This window comes from Dipodomys spectabilis, unplaced genomic scaffold (genome assembly GCF_019054845.1).
Source record: "Dipodomys spectabilis isolate Male_0828 unplaced genomic scaffold, ASM1905484v1 ptg000155l, whole genome shotgun sequence".
NCBI classification, from domain to species: Eukaryota; Metazoa; Chordata; class Mammalia; order Rodentia; family Heteromyidae; genus Dipodomys; species Dipodomys spectabilis.
In genome coordinates this window covers 3654561-3674153 of record NW_024870832.1, presented here as the reverse complement: position 1 = coordinate 3674153, position 19593 = coordinate 3654561, and the positions used below count along the sequence as shown (strand labels likewise).

General features: G+C 39.4%; 1 protein-coding gene across 2 annotated transcripts in view; it reads left to right on the top strand.

The window, feature by feature from the left end:
• The first annotated feature begins 38 nt into the window (after positions 1–38).
• Fam114a2 (family with sequence similarity 114 member A2) overlaps positions 39–19593 on the top strand; it is a 37869-nt gene continuing 18314 nt past the window's right edge. The window contains exons 1-8 of one of the 2 annotated variants that reach the window (XM_042692395.1): positions 39–124; positions 4696–4937; positions 5505–5604; positions 6016–6108; positions 10856–10947; positions 13441–13575; positions 14089–14247; positions 15299–15422. In XM_042692395.1, coding sequence (XP_042548329.1) covers positions 4710–4937; positions 5505–5604; positions 6016–6108; positions 10856–10947; positions 13441–13575; positions 14089–14247; positions 15299–15422 — 931 coding nt within the window. In that variant the 5' untranslated portion in view covers positions 39–124; positions 4696–4709. Of the gene's footprint in view, positions 129–4695; positions 4938–5504; positions 5605–6015; positions 6109–10855; positions 10948–13440; positions 13576–14088; positions 14248–15298; positions 15423–19593 lie in introns of both variants that reach the window. The other variant, XM_042692396.1, reaches the window with a different exon arrangement.

The following is a 19593-nucleotide window of genomic DNA, read 5'->3' as shown; positions in this document are numbered from 1 at the left end:
CCCCCCCCCCCCCCCGGAGAAGGAAGTACTCCCGGGGCAGTGGGAGCGGCGCGTCGGCGGGAGCGGCGGCTGCGGTGCTGGCTGGGTGCGCAGGGCTCCCGAAGTTGAGGTCGGCAGGAGCGAGGTAGGTTCCGGGGTGGGTGCTTGGTCGCTGGGGAGGGAAAAGGGGGGAACAGGCGGCCGCGTCCAGCCTGCAAACTTCGGGGTGTCTGTTCACTCCAGACTTTCGATACGTGGTTTTGACTTCCGGTAACTGCTTTTGGATGGGGGGGGGGCGCACAGCGTGTCTGCCCACCTGGAGACATCCGGGTACTCCGAAGGACGCAGCCCTTGGCAGGCTGGTCCTGGTAGCGGCTGGGTCGGGCTACTGGCCGGCTCGCGGTGAGACGCGGAAGTGTGGGCGGGGCTAACTTCTCGGTGGTCGCTACGGTTACCGGCGTGGGACAAAATACCTGAGCGAGCTTTTAACTCTAGATTCGCCTTGAGAGGATGCACTGGGGCAGGCGTGTCATTGTTTAGTTCATTTCCTTTTGTTTACATAGACCCTTGGGATGAGAGACCCAAGGCCTATGTATTTTTGTTCCTTAAAGATATGGATCACTTCGGTGTATTTTTTTTTTTCTTCGTTCACTGGAGTCTTTCTCTTCCAGTTCATCACAAAATACCCGGAAACCTTAGGAAACCATTAAATAACGCAATTTCACCTACCTGTTACTTATTTCTGTTTGCTGTGAGATGATGAATTCGGTGAGAGGAGAGTCCTTGCACATTCTAGATCATCTTTAAATCATCTAGTTTTAAATTTAGATGGTGATGACCGAAGAATACAGATTACCAGTGTTTTATATATTGGAGTGTGTCCTAATCTTATGTGGAGTTACATGAATTACATTTCTACAATGATATATTTTGAATGTATTACACATAGTATATGTTTATATTACATATATGTATGTATTACACATAGTGTACAACACTTACACTCTTCCCCCCCACCCCCCCAGCTTAGCTCCAAGGCGTCTTAAAGTTGTCTTCCAGTTTCATGCCTCCTTATTGTTTTTCTCCCTGGTATTTTAATGACTCCGGGTAACTGGTATCATGTATACCTTTGAGCTTTCTCGTGGGTTGTTTTTATACCTTTGAACTCTCTCCCTGCCTGGTATTTTGATCTGTCACAATCCTACAAACCTCTCATGGCAGGAGTTTGAAATGCCTGTGGGACTCATCAGGTTAACATAAATGAGTGAAGTGGATTTAAGTGTCAGTGGTGAGGTGCAGGAGCATTGCCTAAAAAACCAGTAGCTATTTGGCATGAGGTAGTTATTAACCAGTCAGTATAGAGCCTTTGTTGCCAGATCTTTCAGCTTTCAAGGGAAATTGGACACTTGAACTTTTTATGAAGACTGGATTTTAAACTTGGGAACTAATTTAAAAGTTTAGACATTATATAGACAAATTAAAAACATCTCTAGGATAAGTTTGACACTGCAAACTCTAGACTTGTGTTTGGTACTTTGTGTATGAATCATGTCTCCTGATTCAAATGGATGTTTTCCTTTCTGTTAACCTTATTTTGGTATGTATCTTAATTATAAGAGTGTGTCTAGTCTTTCTGCTTTAGTTGTTAATATGCTTTAAAAATCTATTTGAATCATTTTGATGTCATGTATTGGCTCTTTTCTGCATGTAGTCCTTCTCTCTATAAAATAGGTTTATACACACCTGTGTGTTTGGGTGTTGGTGAAAGAGAGAAAAAGAAAGATCGCAACCCAAGGGGGTGAAAGAAAGGGGAAGAAATACATTTATTCTCTCACGATATTTGAATATCCTTCTCTTTGTAGCAGGGCAGTATGATATTGATTTAATTGCCAAAGAGCCCTTCTGGAAGGAATTGGATTGGGTAATTGAATTGCTGTTCAAAAGTTGATCTGAGGAGGTCACTGGATATAGCCAAATGATAGAGCTTTTCCTTGGTATGTGTGGGGCCCTGAGTTCTATTACTAGCACTGTAAAAAAAAATAAGTAAGTGTAAAATATAAGTCAATCATCTCTTTTGTTACATCAAATGTTCCAATACCAACAGAATATTGGTGTATTTATGATGAATATTTTTAATAATAGTAAGAGGCCCAGTATAGTGTTTCATACCTATAATCCTAGATACTCCAGAGAAGGAGATAGGAGGATTACGGTTAAAGGTCAGCCCAAGCAAAAAGTTAATCTTTCAGAGATAGCAGGCTTGGTAGTAGTATATGCCTGTAATCTCAGGTACTTGAGAGGCAGAGGTAAAAAAATCATGGTCTGAGCCTTGCCTGGACAAAAGTAGGAAACCCTATCTAAAAACAAAAGCAAAGGGATTAGGGACATGGTTTAATCTTTAGGGCCACCACTACAAATATGAAACAGAGCCCTAAAAAACTTCTGACAAAAATGTTTTCTGATGTTTAGTAGGAAGTGATTAGTAAAGATTTTAAAGGTAGTCAGGTCAGTAAAAGGGGAAATAGATAAAGAATTTCCTCAGAATGAAACACTTGCTCAGTGAAAAACCCTAGGAAGACAGGGAAAAGATAAACTATAAACTAGTGTGAAATATTTTCAAGCCACATAACAGAGGAGTTAAAGCTACAAGATACAGCGATCTCAAATCTCTATAGTACTTAATGATAAAAACCAAACTGGAATGATTGGATAATGACCAAAAGATACAAATAAATGTTTCAGTGAAGAGTATATATTCAGCAAATAAGCACATGAAAAGATGCCTGGGTCATCAACCATTAGAGAAATGCAATTTAAAAGGCACAGTAAGGTACCACTACATACCTGTCTGAATGGCTCAATCGAAATAGTGACAACACAAGGTTGGTCAGAATTCAGGGGAACTTGATTATTCATACATAATCACTAGGAAAGTAAAATGATATTCTACTTGGGAAAAGAATTTAATAGTATCTTTTTTGTGTATGTGTGGTCAGTCCTGGGGCTTGAACTCAGGACCTGGGCACTATTGCTGAGCTGCTTTTTTGCTCAAGGCTAGCATTGTACCACTCGTACCATAGTGCTACTTCCAGCTTTTTCTGTGTATGTGGTTCTGAAGAATCAAACCCAGGGCTTCATGCATGCTAAGCAAGCACTCTACCACTAAGCCACATCCCCAGCCTAACAGTATCATTTGAAACTAAACTCAGTAGGAATTTTTCCAGAGAAAGCTTTTGTTCCCATAAACACATATACATAAGCTTTCTGAATAATTTTATTTCTGTAATAGTCCTAAAGTACACTTATACCATGGACTATTACTCAGAAATAATAATAAAAAGTCTTAATACAACAAAAGTGGGTCTGGAGGGACTTAAATGCTGTGTAAAAAAAATTCTTAACAGGTGACATGCTATGTAATTCCATCTATACTTCTTGAAGTGACAAAGTTTCAGAGGAAAATGAGTAGGGGTTAGAAGAAGTGTGGGAATGGGCTGAGGCTAAAAGAAGGGATAGGGCAGGGATCTATGTAATTAAATTGTCTGGCATGTCTCTTGCAGTGATGGTCATGAGAATCTATATCTTTGGGCCCCTATAAATAGGTTCCGTACATGCAGATTCAGCCAACTGCTAATTGGAAATACTTGGAAAAAATTTCATCTGTACTGAACTTGTATAGAGGTTTTGTGTGTGTGTGTGTGTGTCTGTGTCAGTGTTCCCCATGTGTGAATATATGCCTAGGAATTACACTGTATTATGCATTATAAGTAGTAAAGAGAGAATTAAAGTATATGAAAGAACTTAGCATTGGTTGTTTACGTCTATAATCTTAGCTACTCTGGAGACATAGTGGAAGGATTGATTTGTGGGACAAATCAAAAAAGTTCTTGAGGTCCTATGTTTTCTTCCTTCTTCTCTTTTCTATTCATTTTGTCTAAGAACTTGGTACCTACTGATTTCACTAGTGACTAGCACTCTACCAATTGAGCCAGGTCTCCAATCCCTTAAGACCATATCTCGGAAAGAACCACCAGAGGACTTGGGGTTATAGTTCAAGTGGTAGAGCAGCAGCCTAGCAAGGATGAGGCCAGAGCTCAAACTCCAGAACCATGCCCCCCCCCCTCCCCCCAAATAAAAAACTATGGAAAGATGTACACAGGTTATGTGCCAGTATGACACCATTATATCATATGAGGGTCCTAGAAGCAGTTCCCTGCACATACCAAGACATGACTGTATTTGGGATAAAATTTTATCTATCTAATTAATGTACACACCAATGAGTTCATGTAAAAATGGTGAAATCTGAAGATTGGTGGATTCTGCCACAATGTATTACTATGCTTCAGTTATGCAAGTTGTTACTAGGAGGAACTGGGGAAGGTCTGTGGAATCGTGTCTTATTAATTTACTGATGTACCTGCCTGTGACTCTGAAAGTATCAATATTTAGACAAATAATTTTTTAAATTAAACTTTTTATTGCTTTAGGAAAACTTTTATTATTATTAATAAGATTTTTATTGTGAAAATACCGTACAGAGGGGTTACAATTACATGAGCAAGGTAATTAGTACATTTGTTATCAAGCATTGTTGCCTCCTCCTTTGTTTCCCTTTCCCATCCCTGCCCTTCCAACCTCCCTTTCCCCCCAGACAAATAATTTATACCAAAAATACTGACATCACTTTTTTTCCTTGGGCTTTTCTTTGACCAGGTGATGTGCTAATCATGTCAGATAAAGATGATCCTGAGACTCCAGTGATAACTGAAGCAAATCCTGTCCTTGAAGATAGAAACTGCGAGTCAGTGGAAAATTCTGAGTCTGTGAAGAATGCTGAGTCTGTTGACCTACATGCCAACCAAGAGAGTCAGTCGGAACCTGTAGTGTCCACTCGGAAGAGACCAGATGTTGGATCTTCCAGGGATCCTGAGACTTCAGAAGTTCTCCCTGTTCAGGTATCACAGACTGCCACTGACTAGAATCTTTATTAGAATACTGGGATTTAAAAATATTGGGGTTAACCTGGTACCCTTGGCTTATACCTGTAGTCCTAGCTACTGAGGGTCTTAGGTCCAGAGTAACTGCAGATTCCATCTTCAGGTAAATGCCAGCAAGATGCCAGACTACAGGTGTGGCTCAAGTGGTAGAGTGCCAGCCATGAGCAAGCAAGTCAAACGTGTGAGGCCCTGGTACAAGGAAAAAAAAGTTGAGGTTAAGAGACTCAAGCTCAATGCTAATTTAGGATTACACTTCTTTTCTTGTTTTTACAACCAAGGATAATATTTTCTCAGTTCTATAAAAGCCTTCAGCAGTAATTACCTTTGCTGCATGGTGCTTACATGATGAAAATATGCAACTGTCTGTCAGTCAAGCAGTGTATTAACCAAATACTATTTTGTTACCCATACTTTGGCTACTAATTACATAACTTATATATATATATATATTAGACTCTGGCTCTCTAATTTTTTCACACTTTCTTGTGTCTCTCTCTCCCCCTCCCCCATTTACTGGGACAATAGGAAACTGTTTCCAAAGATGTACCCCAGACCGGATGGGGATATTGGGGCAGCTGGGGCAAGTCCTTGCTCTCTTCAGCTTCGGCTACAGTAGCCACTGTGGGTAAGGTCATCAGTCATTTCATTAATGTCTGTGTGCATTTTGCAGATGTACGTTACAAAGGACTTTGTTAATAATTCCCCCTCCACATTTATTCAAGGGATTTATTGTTTGAAGACGAGTACTGATGAGCTGATAGATATCATGGCTAGAATTGGTATCATTTTCTTATTAGAATGAAGTCTAGGAATTGCTATACATGTCTGTTCTTTAGTGATGATATATCAGGGTTTTTGTAAAAAAAAAAAAAAATTATATTATGGAGATAGTCCCAAGGATTAATTACCCTAAATTGTTAAAAATAATGTCTTGTAGCCATCATGATTTTGAACATACACATTTTGATATTTCATTTTTGATATTGTATTTGTTTAGTTTAGGTTACAAAGAGCAATACATTGTGATTTTCTCTAGGACAAGGTATTTCAAACGTCATTGAAAAGGCAGAGACTTCCCTTGGGATCCCTAGTCCCAGTGAAATTTCAGCAGAAGTCAAGCATGCTGGAGGTCAGTATATGGAACCATTAATTCCAGGATACTTTGGATTCATTAGCTATCTAGTGACCATCTGATACTAAGGACATGGGGACATTCTACAGCTGTGGTGTGGTACATTGCAGATCCAGCTGCCAGTTAGTGATCTGTCTCTTATACCTGCTCATGTCTCTCTACTCTGCATCTAAAGTAATTTCAAAGGACTGCTAGACATTAAAATTATATGGCCATGGGCTGGGAATGTGGCTCAGTGGTAGAGTGCTTGCCTAGCATGCACGAAGCCCTGGGTTCGATTCCTCAGTATCATATAAAGAAAACAAGCTGGAAGTGGCACTGTGAATCAAGTGGTAGAGTGCTAGCCTTGAGCAAAAGAAGCTCAGGCGCAGTTTCCAGGCACTGAGTTCAAGCGCCCAGGGCTGGCAAATATATCTATATCTATATCTATATTTATGCCCGCCCGCCCGCCTATGGCCTTTGTTGAATATGAGACTTGCTTAGCACTTTATTTGGTGACCAGTTGTAGCTGAATTTAAATCTGTCAGGAGAAAAAAGTATTTTTGTTTAGGGTGATTTTTTTTTTTCTTTTGGTTTTTTGATAGTGGGTGTAGAACCCAGGGCATTGCACTTGCGAGGCAAGTGCTTTGCTACTGAGCTACATTCTAGCTTTTTCTTTTCTTTTTTCCTGCATTTGTGTTTTTATAAAGGTGAAGGTATATTCTTGGAAATTTGTCTTGATCAAAAGGAAACCTGCACTTGCTTAAACCATATAGAAAAGTTTTGAAGAACAGGTTTGTTTTCTTCATTTCTCAGGGTCCTTATTGTCTCTCGTTTAATACTCTTTTGCTCATCTCTATCATTTTTCTTTGGAAGCAGATTTATTCTACCTATCTTTCTCCATCTGTAGAGTTATATTGAATCTTGGCATACATATCCATCAGGGACTAAGACATTCCACTATCACTACTTGTAAATACTTGAGAGAACTAGATTGACCTATATTTGAGTCCATAGTGCATGGGTCAGTAGACTGGAGAGATACCTTTTTCAGACATGGCTGCAAAATACTCCATGTATGAGGTGCACTGTTCTTAATGAGGCATCATTGCCTATGACTAAGACTCTATGTATCTAAAAATGAGTTTATTTTTCTCTCTGAAGAACTCTAGAAATAGACTATTGCATGGTGTTTTGATGGAAGGAGGGTCCCGTTATCTTCAGTTTTCTTTGTTGGTTTCTTTATGGTTTTGTAACTTGTTAGATCATCCTGTGGATGCAAGTATTGTCTTCTAAAACAAATGAGCTCAAATTCAGGAATTATATAGACAGGAAGTTTCACTGCTCCTCATGCCGCCAGTAACTTTCCTCTCAAATGCCATTGGCTAGAATGGTATAATGTCTAACTTTCATACTAAGAGATACTGGGAGAGTAAATTATTGGCATTATCAGAAATTTTGTATCAGGAATTGCTTTTAGAGGGCAAGGAAAACAGGAGTTAGAAGTATGTTTGGATAGTAGACAGCACTGTCTTCATAACACTTGAAAGATGTCTGTCACTCAGGGCCATGTTTCAAGAGGGGAATGCAAACCAGGGTGAACTCTAGGAAGTGGGCTAGATAATAAAATGGCTAGTATTAATGTCTTAAAAAGTTAATGGATCCTGAATATGAAAATCTAAGGAAAGGAGATTTGGGAATCTGTTCTTTTTACACCTTTGAAGACTAGCATGGAGAACAGAGTTTAGGTTTATTATGGGGAAAAACTACTACTCAGTGGAGAACACTACTCAGTGGAAGTTATGTGGACTTAGATTTTAGTTGAATAATAAGTGTACCAGAATAGAATTGATGGCTTTTTCATAATAAGGACTTTTCCATCTTCTAAAGTTCCTAAGAAGAGAGATTAATTTCACTGCCAAGGAAATTGTACCCGAGATGAGCCTTTCTAGAACTTTAAGATAAAAGAGAGGCTACCAGTGAAATTACTTCATCATCTTTTAAAAAATGTTGTCATGTTTCTTGAAGGGTGTTGTCTACTGCTTTCAGAGAGAGAGAGAAAGAGAGAGAGAGAGAGAGAGAGAGAGAGAGAGAGAGAGAGTGAGAGAGTGTGTGTGTATGTGTGTGTGTGTGTGTGTGTGTGTGTGTGATGGTCCTGTTGCTTGAAGTCAGGGCCTGCGTGCTGTCCCTAAACCTTTTTGCTCAAGGTTAGCACTCTACCACTTGAACCACAGCTCTACTTCTGTGATGCTTACTTCCACATTTTTGGTGAATAATTGGAGAGATAAATCTGCCTTGGCTGGACTACCTTGCCCGGGCTGGACTCAAGATCCTTAGATCCCAGCCTCCTGAGTAACTAGGGTTACAGGTGTGAACCACTGCAATCCAGGTAGCTAGCTTGCTTACTTGCTTCTTTTCTTCCTCTTCCTCCCCTCTTCCACCTCCTTCTCCTCCTCCTCCTCTTCCTCCTCTTCTTCTTCTTCCTTCCTTCCTCTTCTTCTTTCTCTTCCTCTGTTTTTCTTTCTCTCCCCCCCTTTTTCACTTCTCCCTCCTTCCCTTCCTCTCTTTCTTTTTTCTCTCCCTCCCCCTCCCTCGCTTAATGTGTGTGTTCTGGCACTGGGGCTTGAATTCAGGGCTTCACAGTCCCTGAATGCTCCCCCTCCCCCCATATCTTGTACTGCCTCCAGTTTTTGCTGGATATATAAATGGAGATAAGAGTCTCACAGACTTTTCTGCCCTGGCTGGCTTTCCATTGTGATCTTTAGATCTCAGCCCCATGAGTAGCTAGGACCATAGGTGTAAGCCACCCAGTTCTGCTTTCCCTTTGTTGGCAGTTAGTTATTGTATATATAATTCAGATTCATACTAAAGAAATGTTACTATAAAGATAAGGGTTACAATTACTTAAGTCAGGTAAAGGGTACATTTCTTTTTGACAATGTCACCCTTTCCCTCTCTTTGTTAGGCTTGTTTAGAGTGAATGTAGTGTAGCTTTCACTCTTAAACATTAGTTTATCTTTACTGCTGAACCCTGATTCTTCTGAATTCACTCTTAGTCTTCAGGTGTTCAATGAAGTCTGTTCACTTTGGTTGTCTAGACACCAGATATTTCAGCCTAGTTGGAGCTCTGGGGATTGTGTTGCTTACTGCTTGCAGTAGTTCTTCTCTCAGCTGTGTGAAGTTGCCCAGTGCTTGAACAGTGTATTATTCAGATAAAGACACAAGGGCACATCTGTAGATTCTTGGAACATTTTACTTATATAGCTTCATCCTCTGATGTTTTCTGACTTTAAGTGGTAGCTGCTTCAGCCTACCTCGACTCCAGACTTTATTCCTGACTTATATTGCCTGTGAATGTTCTGTTGTCTTTAGGTTCTCCTCTGTGTGTTGGGGTTTGGAACTTTTCTGTAGGAAGAAAGCCCAGTTGTAGGGTTGACTTTGTTTCTCTTTTCTCCTGGACCAAAGTCTTGTTCTTTTTGTCCAGTATCTAAAAATAGTTCTTTCTTCTATTTTGTCTGGTTTTATAGTTGCTCTGTAGGAAGGCAGTTGTAAAATCAGTTTATTTATAATATTTGAAAGCAAAAGTTCTCTCCATAATAGTGTTTGATATAATATAGTTAAATTACTTGATGTACTAGTTGATCTAGTATAAGATTTTTAAAGGTAAAACAGAACTGATTATTTTTGAAACATATTCATCTTTGTAACGTCTATTGGTTCCCTTACTAAGAATTAGCATAGTCTTCTAGGATAAAGTTGAGCTATAATTTGCATATAGTAAAACTTTTTTTTTGCAATATGACTTTGTGTTGAGAAATAATAGTTACGTTTATACTATATAATCAGTTATGTTTATACTGTATAATCATAGTATATTTGCTACACAGCACAATATAAAAGACTATGTGGCTCCCTGAGATAGAAAAATATTTTGATTACATAAGGGAATTCCTTCATGCCAATTTGTAGCAACACCTTTCTGTATATTCACGTCCCTTGCCAACATTGATCTATTTCTGACTATAGTTTCCCCTTATTTAGAAGGTCAGATCAATAAAGTTATTTACTCTATGGTGTATAGATCAATACTTTTCTTTTACGAGTCCTGGGGCTTGAACTCAGGACCTGGGCATCATCCCTGACCCTCTTTGTACTCAAGGCTAGCGCTCTACCACAGCACCACTTCCAGCTTTTTCTGAGTAGTTTATTTGAGATAATAGTCTCATGGACTTTTCTGCCTGGTCTGGCTTAGAACTGCATTCCTCAGATCTCTGCCTTCTGAGTAACTGGTGGTATGAGCCACCAGTGCCCAGCTAGGTCAATACTTTTAGTTTTAATTTTTTTTTTTTTTTGTCATTTGTGGGGCTTGAACTCTGGGCTTGGGCGCTGTCCCTGAGCTCTTCAGCTCAAGGAGAGTGCTCTATACAGCTTGAGCTACAGCGCCACTTCTGGTTTTCTAGGGGTTTATTGGAGATAAAAGTCTCACAGACTTTCCTGCCTGGGCTGGCTTTGCCCTGTGATCCTCAGATGTTAGCCTCCTGTGTAGCTAGGATTACAGGCATGAGCCACCTGCACCCAGCAATCAATACTTTTATATTTGAAATGAACTGAAAATATAAAAGACTGCTTATCTTAGCCTTCATCTTAAAATAAGATTACTGTATGCAAAAATGCCTCAATTTTTAAAAAAATAAATCACATAATAATGAAGGAAAATGGTTAATGAACTTTTCTTTTGTGTTTGTACATGTTCTCCCTTTTGTAGGAGAAACTAGCTCCAAGGAGAATGAAAACTCCTCACCAGTATCTGTGCCATTTGGTGTCCTCTCTACCATCTCTACTGCTGTTCAGAGCACAGTGAGTAAGAAGTGCAAGCTGCTTTCCTCCCGTCCATTCCTGTAGTGGGTTTCTGTGTCTTTCTGTTATCCTGTAAGCATCATGGGACTAATATTCCTATAGTGGGTTTCCATGTCTTTCTGTTCTTTTCCTGAAAGAGTCATTTGACTGCTTATTCTTCAAGGGTGCCAGTCACTTGAGGATCAATCACTTCTGAGTGGTAGAATAAAAGCTATGCGAAAACTTCCCCTAAAAATACAGGAATATAGATTGAAGAGTTACAGTGTGCACATAGCATTGTATGGACCAGAAATTCTGAAGTTTATTGGCCCTAGAAAATGTCTGCTTTACAAAATTATTTTTCTTATAAGTATACATTATTAGAAACATTTTAAGAGAGCATAATCTCTTTCCTACATAAAGGTAGGTAGCTAGTGGCTTTTTAAAAAGTTTTTATTTTAATATTTTGTCTGTATCTGTGTGTCTGTGTGTGTCTGTGTCTGTGTGTGTCTGTGTCTGTGTCTGTGTGTCTCAGTGTTGGAGCTTGAACTCAAGTCCTAGATGCTGTCCCTGAGCTTACTTGCTCAAGGCTACCCTCTACCACTTGAGTCACAGCCCTATTTCCTGTTTTTTTTTTTTTTTTGTTTTTTGTTTTTTGAATAGTTTATTGGAGGTAAGAATCTCATGGACTTTCCTGCCTGCCTGGCTTTAAACTCCGATCTTCAGATCTTAGCCTCCAGAGTAACTGGGAAGCTTGGATTGCAGGCATGAGCCAACAGCCCACCACTGCCTGGCTATTTTAACCTTTATTTTGGCAATATGAAGTATGTTTTACCACTTGAGTCACATCATTAGCCCTTTCTTCTGCCTTCCTGCCTATCTATCTATCTGTCTGTCTATCTATGTATCTATCTATGTCTATATAAAGGGAACAATTATTTATTTATTTATTGTCTGTCATGGGGCTTGAACTCTGGGCCTGAGCTCTGTCCCTCAGCTCTTCAGCTCAAGGCTAGAGCTCTACCACTTGAGCTACAGCGCCACTTCCAGTTTTCTGGTGGTTTATTGGAGATAAGAGTTTCACGGACTTTCCTGCCCGGGCTGGCTTTGAACCGAGATCCTCAGATCTCTGCCTCCTGAGTAGCTAGGATTACAGGCATGAGCAACTGGTGCCCGACCAATTATTTATTTTGATTTATAGTTTCAGAGATGTCAGTTCATAATGGCAGGGAGGACATGACAAAACAGAATCAATCACACCATGGCATCTAGAAAGCAGAAATAGCTAGTTTGTTTTTGGATCAGATGGTTGGCTTTTGCTTGTGCTGGTTTTGAACTACAATTCTACCTCTACCTGTGAGCAGCTGTGATTACAGAGGTACACTGCGTCTTTGGATTCTCTTTTCATTCTTTTCACTGTGTAGCCCAAGATCCTCGAACTTGAAATGAGTGTAGCTTAGGCTGGCCTCAGCCTCAGAATACTCATGCCTTAGTCTTTAGAGTATTGACTTTATAGGCATGCACCACAATATATGGTTATACTGTAGCTTTTTGAAGTAATACTGTATTTATTAATTTTCATTCAGAAAATTAAAACAATGAATTTTCATAATGTGAACTTGTGCAGACTCTTTAAGAGATACTATGCCCCTTCTCCTAGGAAGATAACTATAGTCCTGACTACATACATATAGTACATTTTGTATCTAGTTTCACATAACATTTTTGTATAATATGACCATGATGCATTTTGGATGTGGTATTCCATTTTGTCAATATGTCTTATTTATTCCACAGTTGGTAAGCATTGAAATAGTTTCCATGTTATAGCTATTACAAATAATGCTGCTCTGAACATTTTTGCTTATATCTTCTTTTTTTGTCAGTCCTGGGGCTTGAACTCAGACCTGAGCACTGTCGCTGAGCTTCTTTTACTCAAGGCTAGCACTCTACCACTTGAGCCACAGAGCCACATCTGGCCTTTTCTGTGTATGTGGTACTGAGGAATTGAACTCAGGGTTTCATGCATACGAGGCAAGCACTCTACCACTAAGCCACATTCCCAGCTCTGTATATGTCTTTTGATGAACCACTGCACATAGGTAGCTATAGTACATACTGGCCAGCAGTTTTCCAAGTGGAAAACTGTGATGTGTATTTCTTCTGCTGTTCCACGTTCTTCTCAGTGCTTGGTATTATTGGCCACTCTTAAAGAATTGAAACATATAAATGGTTGGGCACTAGTTGCTCATGCTTAGCTCCTTAGGAAGTTGAGATCTGAGGATTGTGGTTCAAAGCCAGCCCCAGCAGGAAAGTCTGAAAGATTCTTCTTTCAAATTTCCCAGTAAATAAAGCAGGAAGTGGAGCTGTGGCTCAAGTGGTAGAGTGCCATCCTTGAGGGCAAAAAGCCCACGTAGGCCCTGAGATTAAGTCCTTGGAATGGCACCAAAACCCCCCAAAACATACAAATGTATTTTCCAATATTGAGTAATGCCATTTTATGTTGCTTTCTAGGGAAAGAGTGTTATTAGTGGGGGTTTAGATGCCTTAGAATTCATTGGGAAGAAGACAATGGATGTAATAGCAGAAGGGGATCCTGGATTTAAAAGGACCAAAGGTCTTATGAACCGGAATTCTACTCTGTCTCAGGTACTCTTACCTTTACTGATTTGATTACTGTTTTCTGTTTTTTGTTTTTTTTTTTTTTAATTTTAATTTTGGCCTTTGTTAACTTGGGACTTTTTTTAGCGTTTCCTTGTAAAGAATTTTCAATGCTTTATAAAATTAAGGCTTTTCTTATGCATTGGATATGCAGTAAGAGTTCTACTACTTAGACAAATGGCCAACTCTTTTCTTTCTGCAGTAGGCTTTTGTCAGTGCAGTGCAAAATCCTGAGCACTGTCAAGATTGCTTGTTAGGTTAATGTTGAAACCACTTTTGGAAATGAATGTGGCTCCTTGGGAGATGCTATCTAGCATCAAATTATGTTTAGCTTCTTTTTTTCCTTGCAGTTCCTGATCCTTAGTGAATTTGATTTGTTGTACCAAGAATGAAGGGCAGTACTCTGTACTGGAACTTAGCTTAGCTTTGCTTCTCTCCACTCTTAAAACTTACCCTTGAGCTCTTATTGTTTGCTGCTTCTATGCTTCCATCTCTTTTTAGGTTTTACGAGAGGCAAAGGAGAAAGAAGAGCTAAGGACCTCCAATGAGGTAACTATGGAAACAGACAAGAAAACTCATTATGGGCTACTGTTTGATGAATTTCAAGGCCTTTCACATCTAGAAGCTCTGGAGATGCTTTCGCGAGAAAGTGAAATAAAGGTAATTCCAGTCTCAAACTCCCAGCTGAAAAGAGTCTTCAAACAAGAAACGTTGCATGGTTTCTTTTCTCTTTGTATGAAATGTGTCTCCGAAGAAGGCTTGGGACTCTGGAAATAGTATAACAGATTAAAAAAAAATCCTCTAATGTTTGTTAGAAAAAATATTGAGTAGATGAAATGTTATTTCTCTAAAACTATACAAAAAGAACAGAATACCAAAGAGGTTTTACTATCCCCTGTCTTTTTCTTTTACCTTAGTCTTTCATTATCTATTTTTTTCTTCAGTGTCATGGGTTTTAGCTGCCAAAAAGCCTGTTAATAGCTGCTAATTCATATATAATTTCCTGTTAGTTCATCTCCTCTGATAATCTAAGCCATTCAAAGCACTGATAATTTTCAGTTATCTCTAGCCTGTATTACTTTTGGAAATACAAATTTTATCTATCTTCCTATAATACCTACTCTGTTGTGTTAAAATTATTAAAAAATAGATCCGGCTATAAACCTAGCTAAGGAGGCTGAGATCTGAGGTTAGTTCAAAGCCAGCCCAGGCAAATTGTCTCTGATAAAACACTCAGAAAGCTGGAAGTGGCACTGTAGTACAAGTGGTAGAGCACTAGCCTTGAGCACAAACTGCCTCAGGGATAGCACCCAGACCCAGAATTCAAGCTCTAAGACTCCCCCCCCCCCCAAAAAAAAAAAAAAATTAGTGCGAGGTGATGCAATCCTAGCTAATCAGGAGACTGAAATCTTATGATTGTGGTGTGAAACCAGCTCAAGCAAGAGAGTCTGTGAGACTTTTATCTCCAATTAACCACCAAAAAACTGGAAATGCTTCTATGCTTCAAGTAATGGAGTGTTAGACTTGAGCACAAAAGTGCCTGGGGCCTGAGTTCAAGCCCTAGGACTCACACACACACACACACACACACACACACACATACACACACACACACACACAGAGCTGTGTTGGCAATGAGCTCTTCAGTCTTTTCTCCCTGTGAACTTTCGTTTTATTAATATTTCCATAATATTTTATTATCTTCATTCAGGTGAAATCTGTCCTTAATTCTCTGAGTGGAGAAGAACTAGAGGTTATAATACGTGAATTAGAACAACTCAAAGAAGAATTTTCCCTAGCAGAATTTTGTGAGGAAGAGGAAGAAGAGAAAAAAGGTAATATGAAAATTCAGTATCTGAATGGGAAGATGCAGTGTATTTATATGTAGTGTTTTACCTTTGAAATAAATTAGTTTACTGCCAGCTTTTTTTTTTTTTTGGTGATTAGAGAAAAATGTCTTATGCTTTCCAACTGTGATCCTCAGATCTCAGCCTCTTGAGTAACTAGTATGACAGGCATGAACCACTGGTACCCTGCTTCTCTCCTTTTTACAGTGAGAATTTTCATGTAGAGTCCTTTTTGCAACTTTCCCCCCGTCTAGCTATTCAGACATGTCAGCCTCGTGCCTATGTCTTCTTTTTTTTCCTGTCAGACTCCTCTTAGCACCCCCGGAAGATATTGTTCATGTACCCCTGCCAGTGTTTACAGTTAAAGAGTGCTCTTGTCAGAGTTTGTCCTCAGTCCTTTTCTTTATACCTCTGGATACTTCATCGGTGCTTCTTGACTTGTGGGACCCTTAATTCCATCTTGAATTGAGGCGGGTAAGGTGGTAGTACCTAAAATGTGAGTGACATTCTTCCCCCTTCCTGATCCCACATTTTAAAGCCTTAGGAAATATGAATGTTGAAGCTGCTCATTTTTTACAGTAATTAGGTAATGTGGCAGTTTATATAAAGTGTAATTTCTGGCAAATGAATCTTAAGTGTTGTTTTACTTTAACATTTTAGTTAGAAATATTTCTAACGCGTGTTCTTTGCTAATTGGCTGTTTTAAGAAAGTGGAATCCAATGAATTCAGTTTTTTCTCTTCTTTTTATTTTTGGCTGGTCCTAGGATTTGAACTCAGGGCTTGGGCACTGCCCTAAGCTTCTTTTGCTCAAGGCTAGTGCTCTACCACTTGAACCACTGTACCACTTCTGGCTTTTTCTGAGTAGTTTATTGGAGATAAGGGTCTCACAGATTTTCCTCCCTGGGCTGGCTTCGAAACATGATCCTTAGATCTCAGTCTCCTCAGTCATTAGGATTACAGATGTGAGCCTCCACTACCCAACCCATTTGTAATGTTTAATTGAATTGCTTACTTTGCCATGGAATGTCATTTTCACTCTGAAGTATAACTGGTCATAGACAGTAGAATTCTATTTGGTGAACATTTCTTGAAAGTAAATGAAATGAGCCTTTATGTCAAGAAAAGCAACTATGTATGAGTCATGATAAACATTCAAACTAAGTTTCAATTTTGTAGAACATATTTATTACTCTGTTGAGCTTTGTAGCTTCCCAGAACTGTTTACAGACTCTGCTGATAAAATCTGTGTTGATAATAATGGCTATATTTGTTTATTACAGGACAGTTTGTCAGCATTTGGAAGATTTATATAACTCAGAGTGAATATTTTCCCATCATTAAATGTGTGATGTTAGCAAACCATGCATGGACAAAAAAAAAAAAGACTAATGGATTTTAATTTAATACTTCCAACAGAAAATCTTGTGGTATAGCTTCAGGCTCATTGCTGTGTATCTCATTACCCTAAACTTTAAGAGATGACCAGTAGTTGGGTTTTAGTATAGTATTAAGGAATATGGAAGCATTAACTTTACTGATAATCTAAGAACACTACTAAAATACTTCTTCCCTTTCCAACTAAGTGACTTTGTAAGGTGGATTTTCTTCATGTAATTAAAACAATATATCCCTGAGTGTAAAAGAAGGTAAGGGAATACAGATGTCTTTCATTAGACTAAATGATAAAGAGATTTATTAAAGATGTAAAACAATGACATTGTTCTGCTGAAGTTTTACCTTTTTTGGAAAATATAGTTGTTTTTTTCTAAATGTATACTAACAACTAATGGGGTGTTTTGTTAAGTTTACAAAAGTACCACATGCATTTCAGTTCTAATTTTTCTTTTGTTTGGGTTGTGAAACTAGGACTTGAACTTAGTACTTGACGCTTTGCTCATTGGCTGAGTTCTACGTTTTTACATATCTGTCTATATATGTCTGTCTCATGTGTGTGTTTACATATCTCATGTATTTATTTATTTATCTATTTATTCTTTTTTTTTTTTGGGGGTCCGGTCCTGGGGCCTGAACTCTGGGCCTGGGCGCTGTCCCTCAGCTCTTCAGCTCAAGGCTAGCGCTCTACCACTTGAGCCACAGCGCCACTTCCAGCTTTTTTCTTATGTGGTGCTGAGGAATTGAGCATGCAAGGCAAGTGCTCTACCACTGAGTCACCTTCCCAGCCCTGATTTATTTATTTATTGTGCCAGTCCTGGGGCTTGATTCAGCAGCCAGGCATTGATCCTGAACTGTAGTCTACCACTTGAGTCACAGCTCTACTTCTTTTTTTTTTTTTTTCTGAGTTGTTTATTGGAGATAAGAATCTCATCAAATTTCCTGATGTAGCTGGCATTGAACAGCAATCTATAGATCTCAGTCTCCTGATTCAGTAGCTAGGATTACTGGTGAGAGCCACCAACTCTTAGCTGTACTTATATTTTTGATTAGCTCTTTGGGGATTCTCAAAATTTTAAGAGTATTAAGAGGTCCTGCAAGTAGCATATTTGAGAGCTGCCAGATTAAATTTTTCCAAATATCAGAGCTTTTAAAGATGGCTCTGATCTTCTTTGAACTGTCAGTGTGCTTGCCTTTGCTATCCTCTGAACCTCATTTGTTTTTTTTTTTTTTTTTCTTTTTGCTTATGTGGTGCTGAGGAATCGAACCCAGGGCCTCATGCGTGCAAGGCAAGTGCTCTACCACTGAGCCACCTTCCCAGCCCCAAAAACCTCTTCTGTTTTTTTTTTTTTTTTTTTTGGGGGGGGGGGGTCCGGTCGTGGGCCTGAACTCTGGGCCTGGGCGCTGTCCCTCAGCTCTTCAGCTCAAGGATAGCACTCTACCACTTGAGCCACAGCGCCACTTCTGGCTTTTTTCCTTTTTGCTTATGTGGTGCTGGGGAATCGAACCCAGGGCCTCATGCATGCAAGGCAAGCGCTCTACCACTGAGCCACCTTCCCAGCCCCTCATTTGTTTTTTTATTTTTAATCTACTGTAAAATAACTAGCTTTCAAGTTTTCTTTTCTTTTTTTTTTTTTTGGTCGAGTTGTGGGGCCTGAACTCTGGGCCTAGGTGCTGTCCCTCAGCTCTTCAGCTCAAGGCTAGCGCTCTACCACTTGAGCCACAGCGCCACTTCCGGCTTTTTTCTTTTTGCTTATGTGGTGCTGAGAAATCGAACTCAGGGCCTCATGCATGCAAAGCAAGTGCTCTACCACTGAGCCACCTTCCCAGCCCCTAGCCTTCAAGTTTTCTATGGAGAGGGCGAACATCTCTGAGTGAGGGACTTTGCTTAATCCTTGAGTGTGGATTTTATGCAGCATTGGATGTTTGTTTGTTTGTTTGTTTTTTGTATTTGTCTTCAGCATTTGTTCTAAGAAGGCAGACTGGTTAGTTGTATAACATCTTACTAATAAATGATACTTTAGTCTATGTAAAAGCTTGATTCCTGATTAGAAAATTTTTTCTGACCAGGTGCTGGTGGCTCATATCTGTAAACCTAGCTACCCAGGAAGCTGAGATCCCAGGATCTCAGTTTGAAGCCAGCCCACCAGGAAAGTCTGTGAGACTCTCATCCCCAATTAACTACCAAAAGCCTAAAGTAGAGCTACAGCTCAAGTGATAGAATGCTAGATTTGAGCTAAAGAAGCCCAGGGACAGCACCCAGGCCCTGAGTTCATGCCCCAGGACTGGCATAATAAAAAGAAAAAAGAGTTTTTTGAACATGTTATTAATGTTGTTCTGAAGTGTTGAGATGGCAGTTAACCATGATGGGCTTTGGAGTTATCGAGGGTTTCAAAATGAAGATCTGTCATTTACTAAAGCCATGTGATCTTGAACAATTCCTTGACACTGAGCTGTTTTCTCATCTATAAGAAGACCCAATCTAATTCCTTGCAGGTTGTTAAAATAAGTACTAAATGAAATACTGTTTTCAATATGGGGCACAGTAAGTTATAACCAAGAGGTGGTAATTATTTCATGATGTCAAAGATATAAGTTAATAGATTTTAAAAATTTCCTTTTAGAAGTTTTAGGAAATGCATAAAGCCATTGTAATATGTTTAGATAGTTACATTCTGGGCTGGGAAGGTGGCTCAGTGGTAGAGTGCTTGCCTTGCATGCATGAGGCCTTGGGTTCAATTCCTCAGCAACACATAAGCAGAAAAA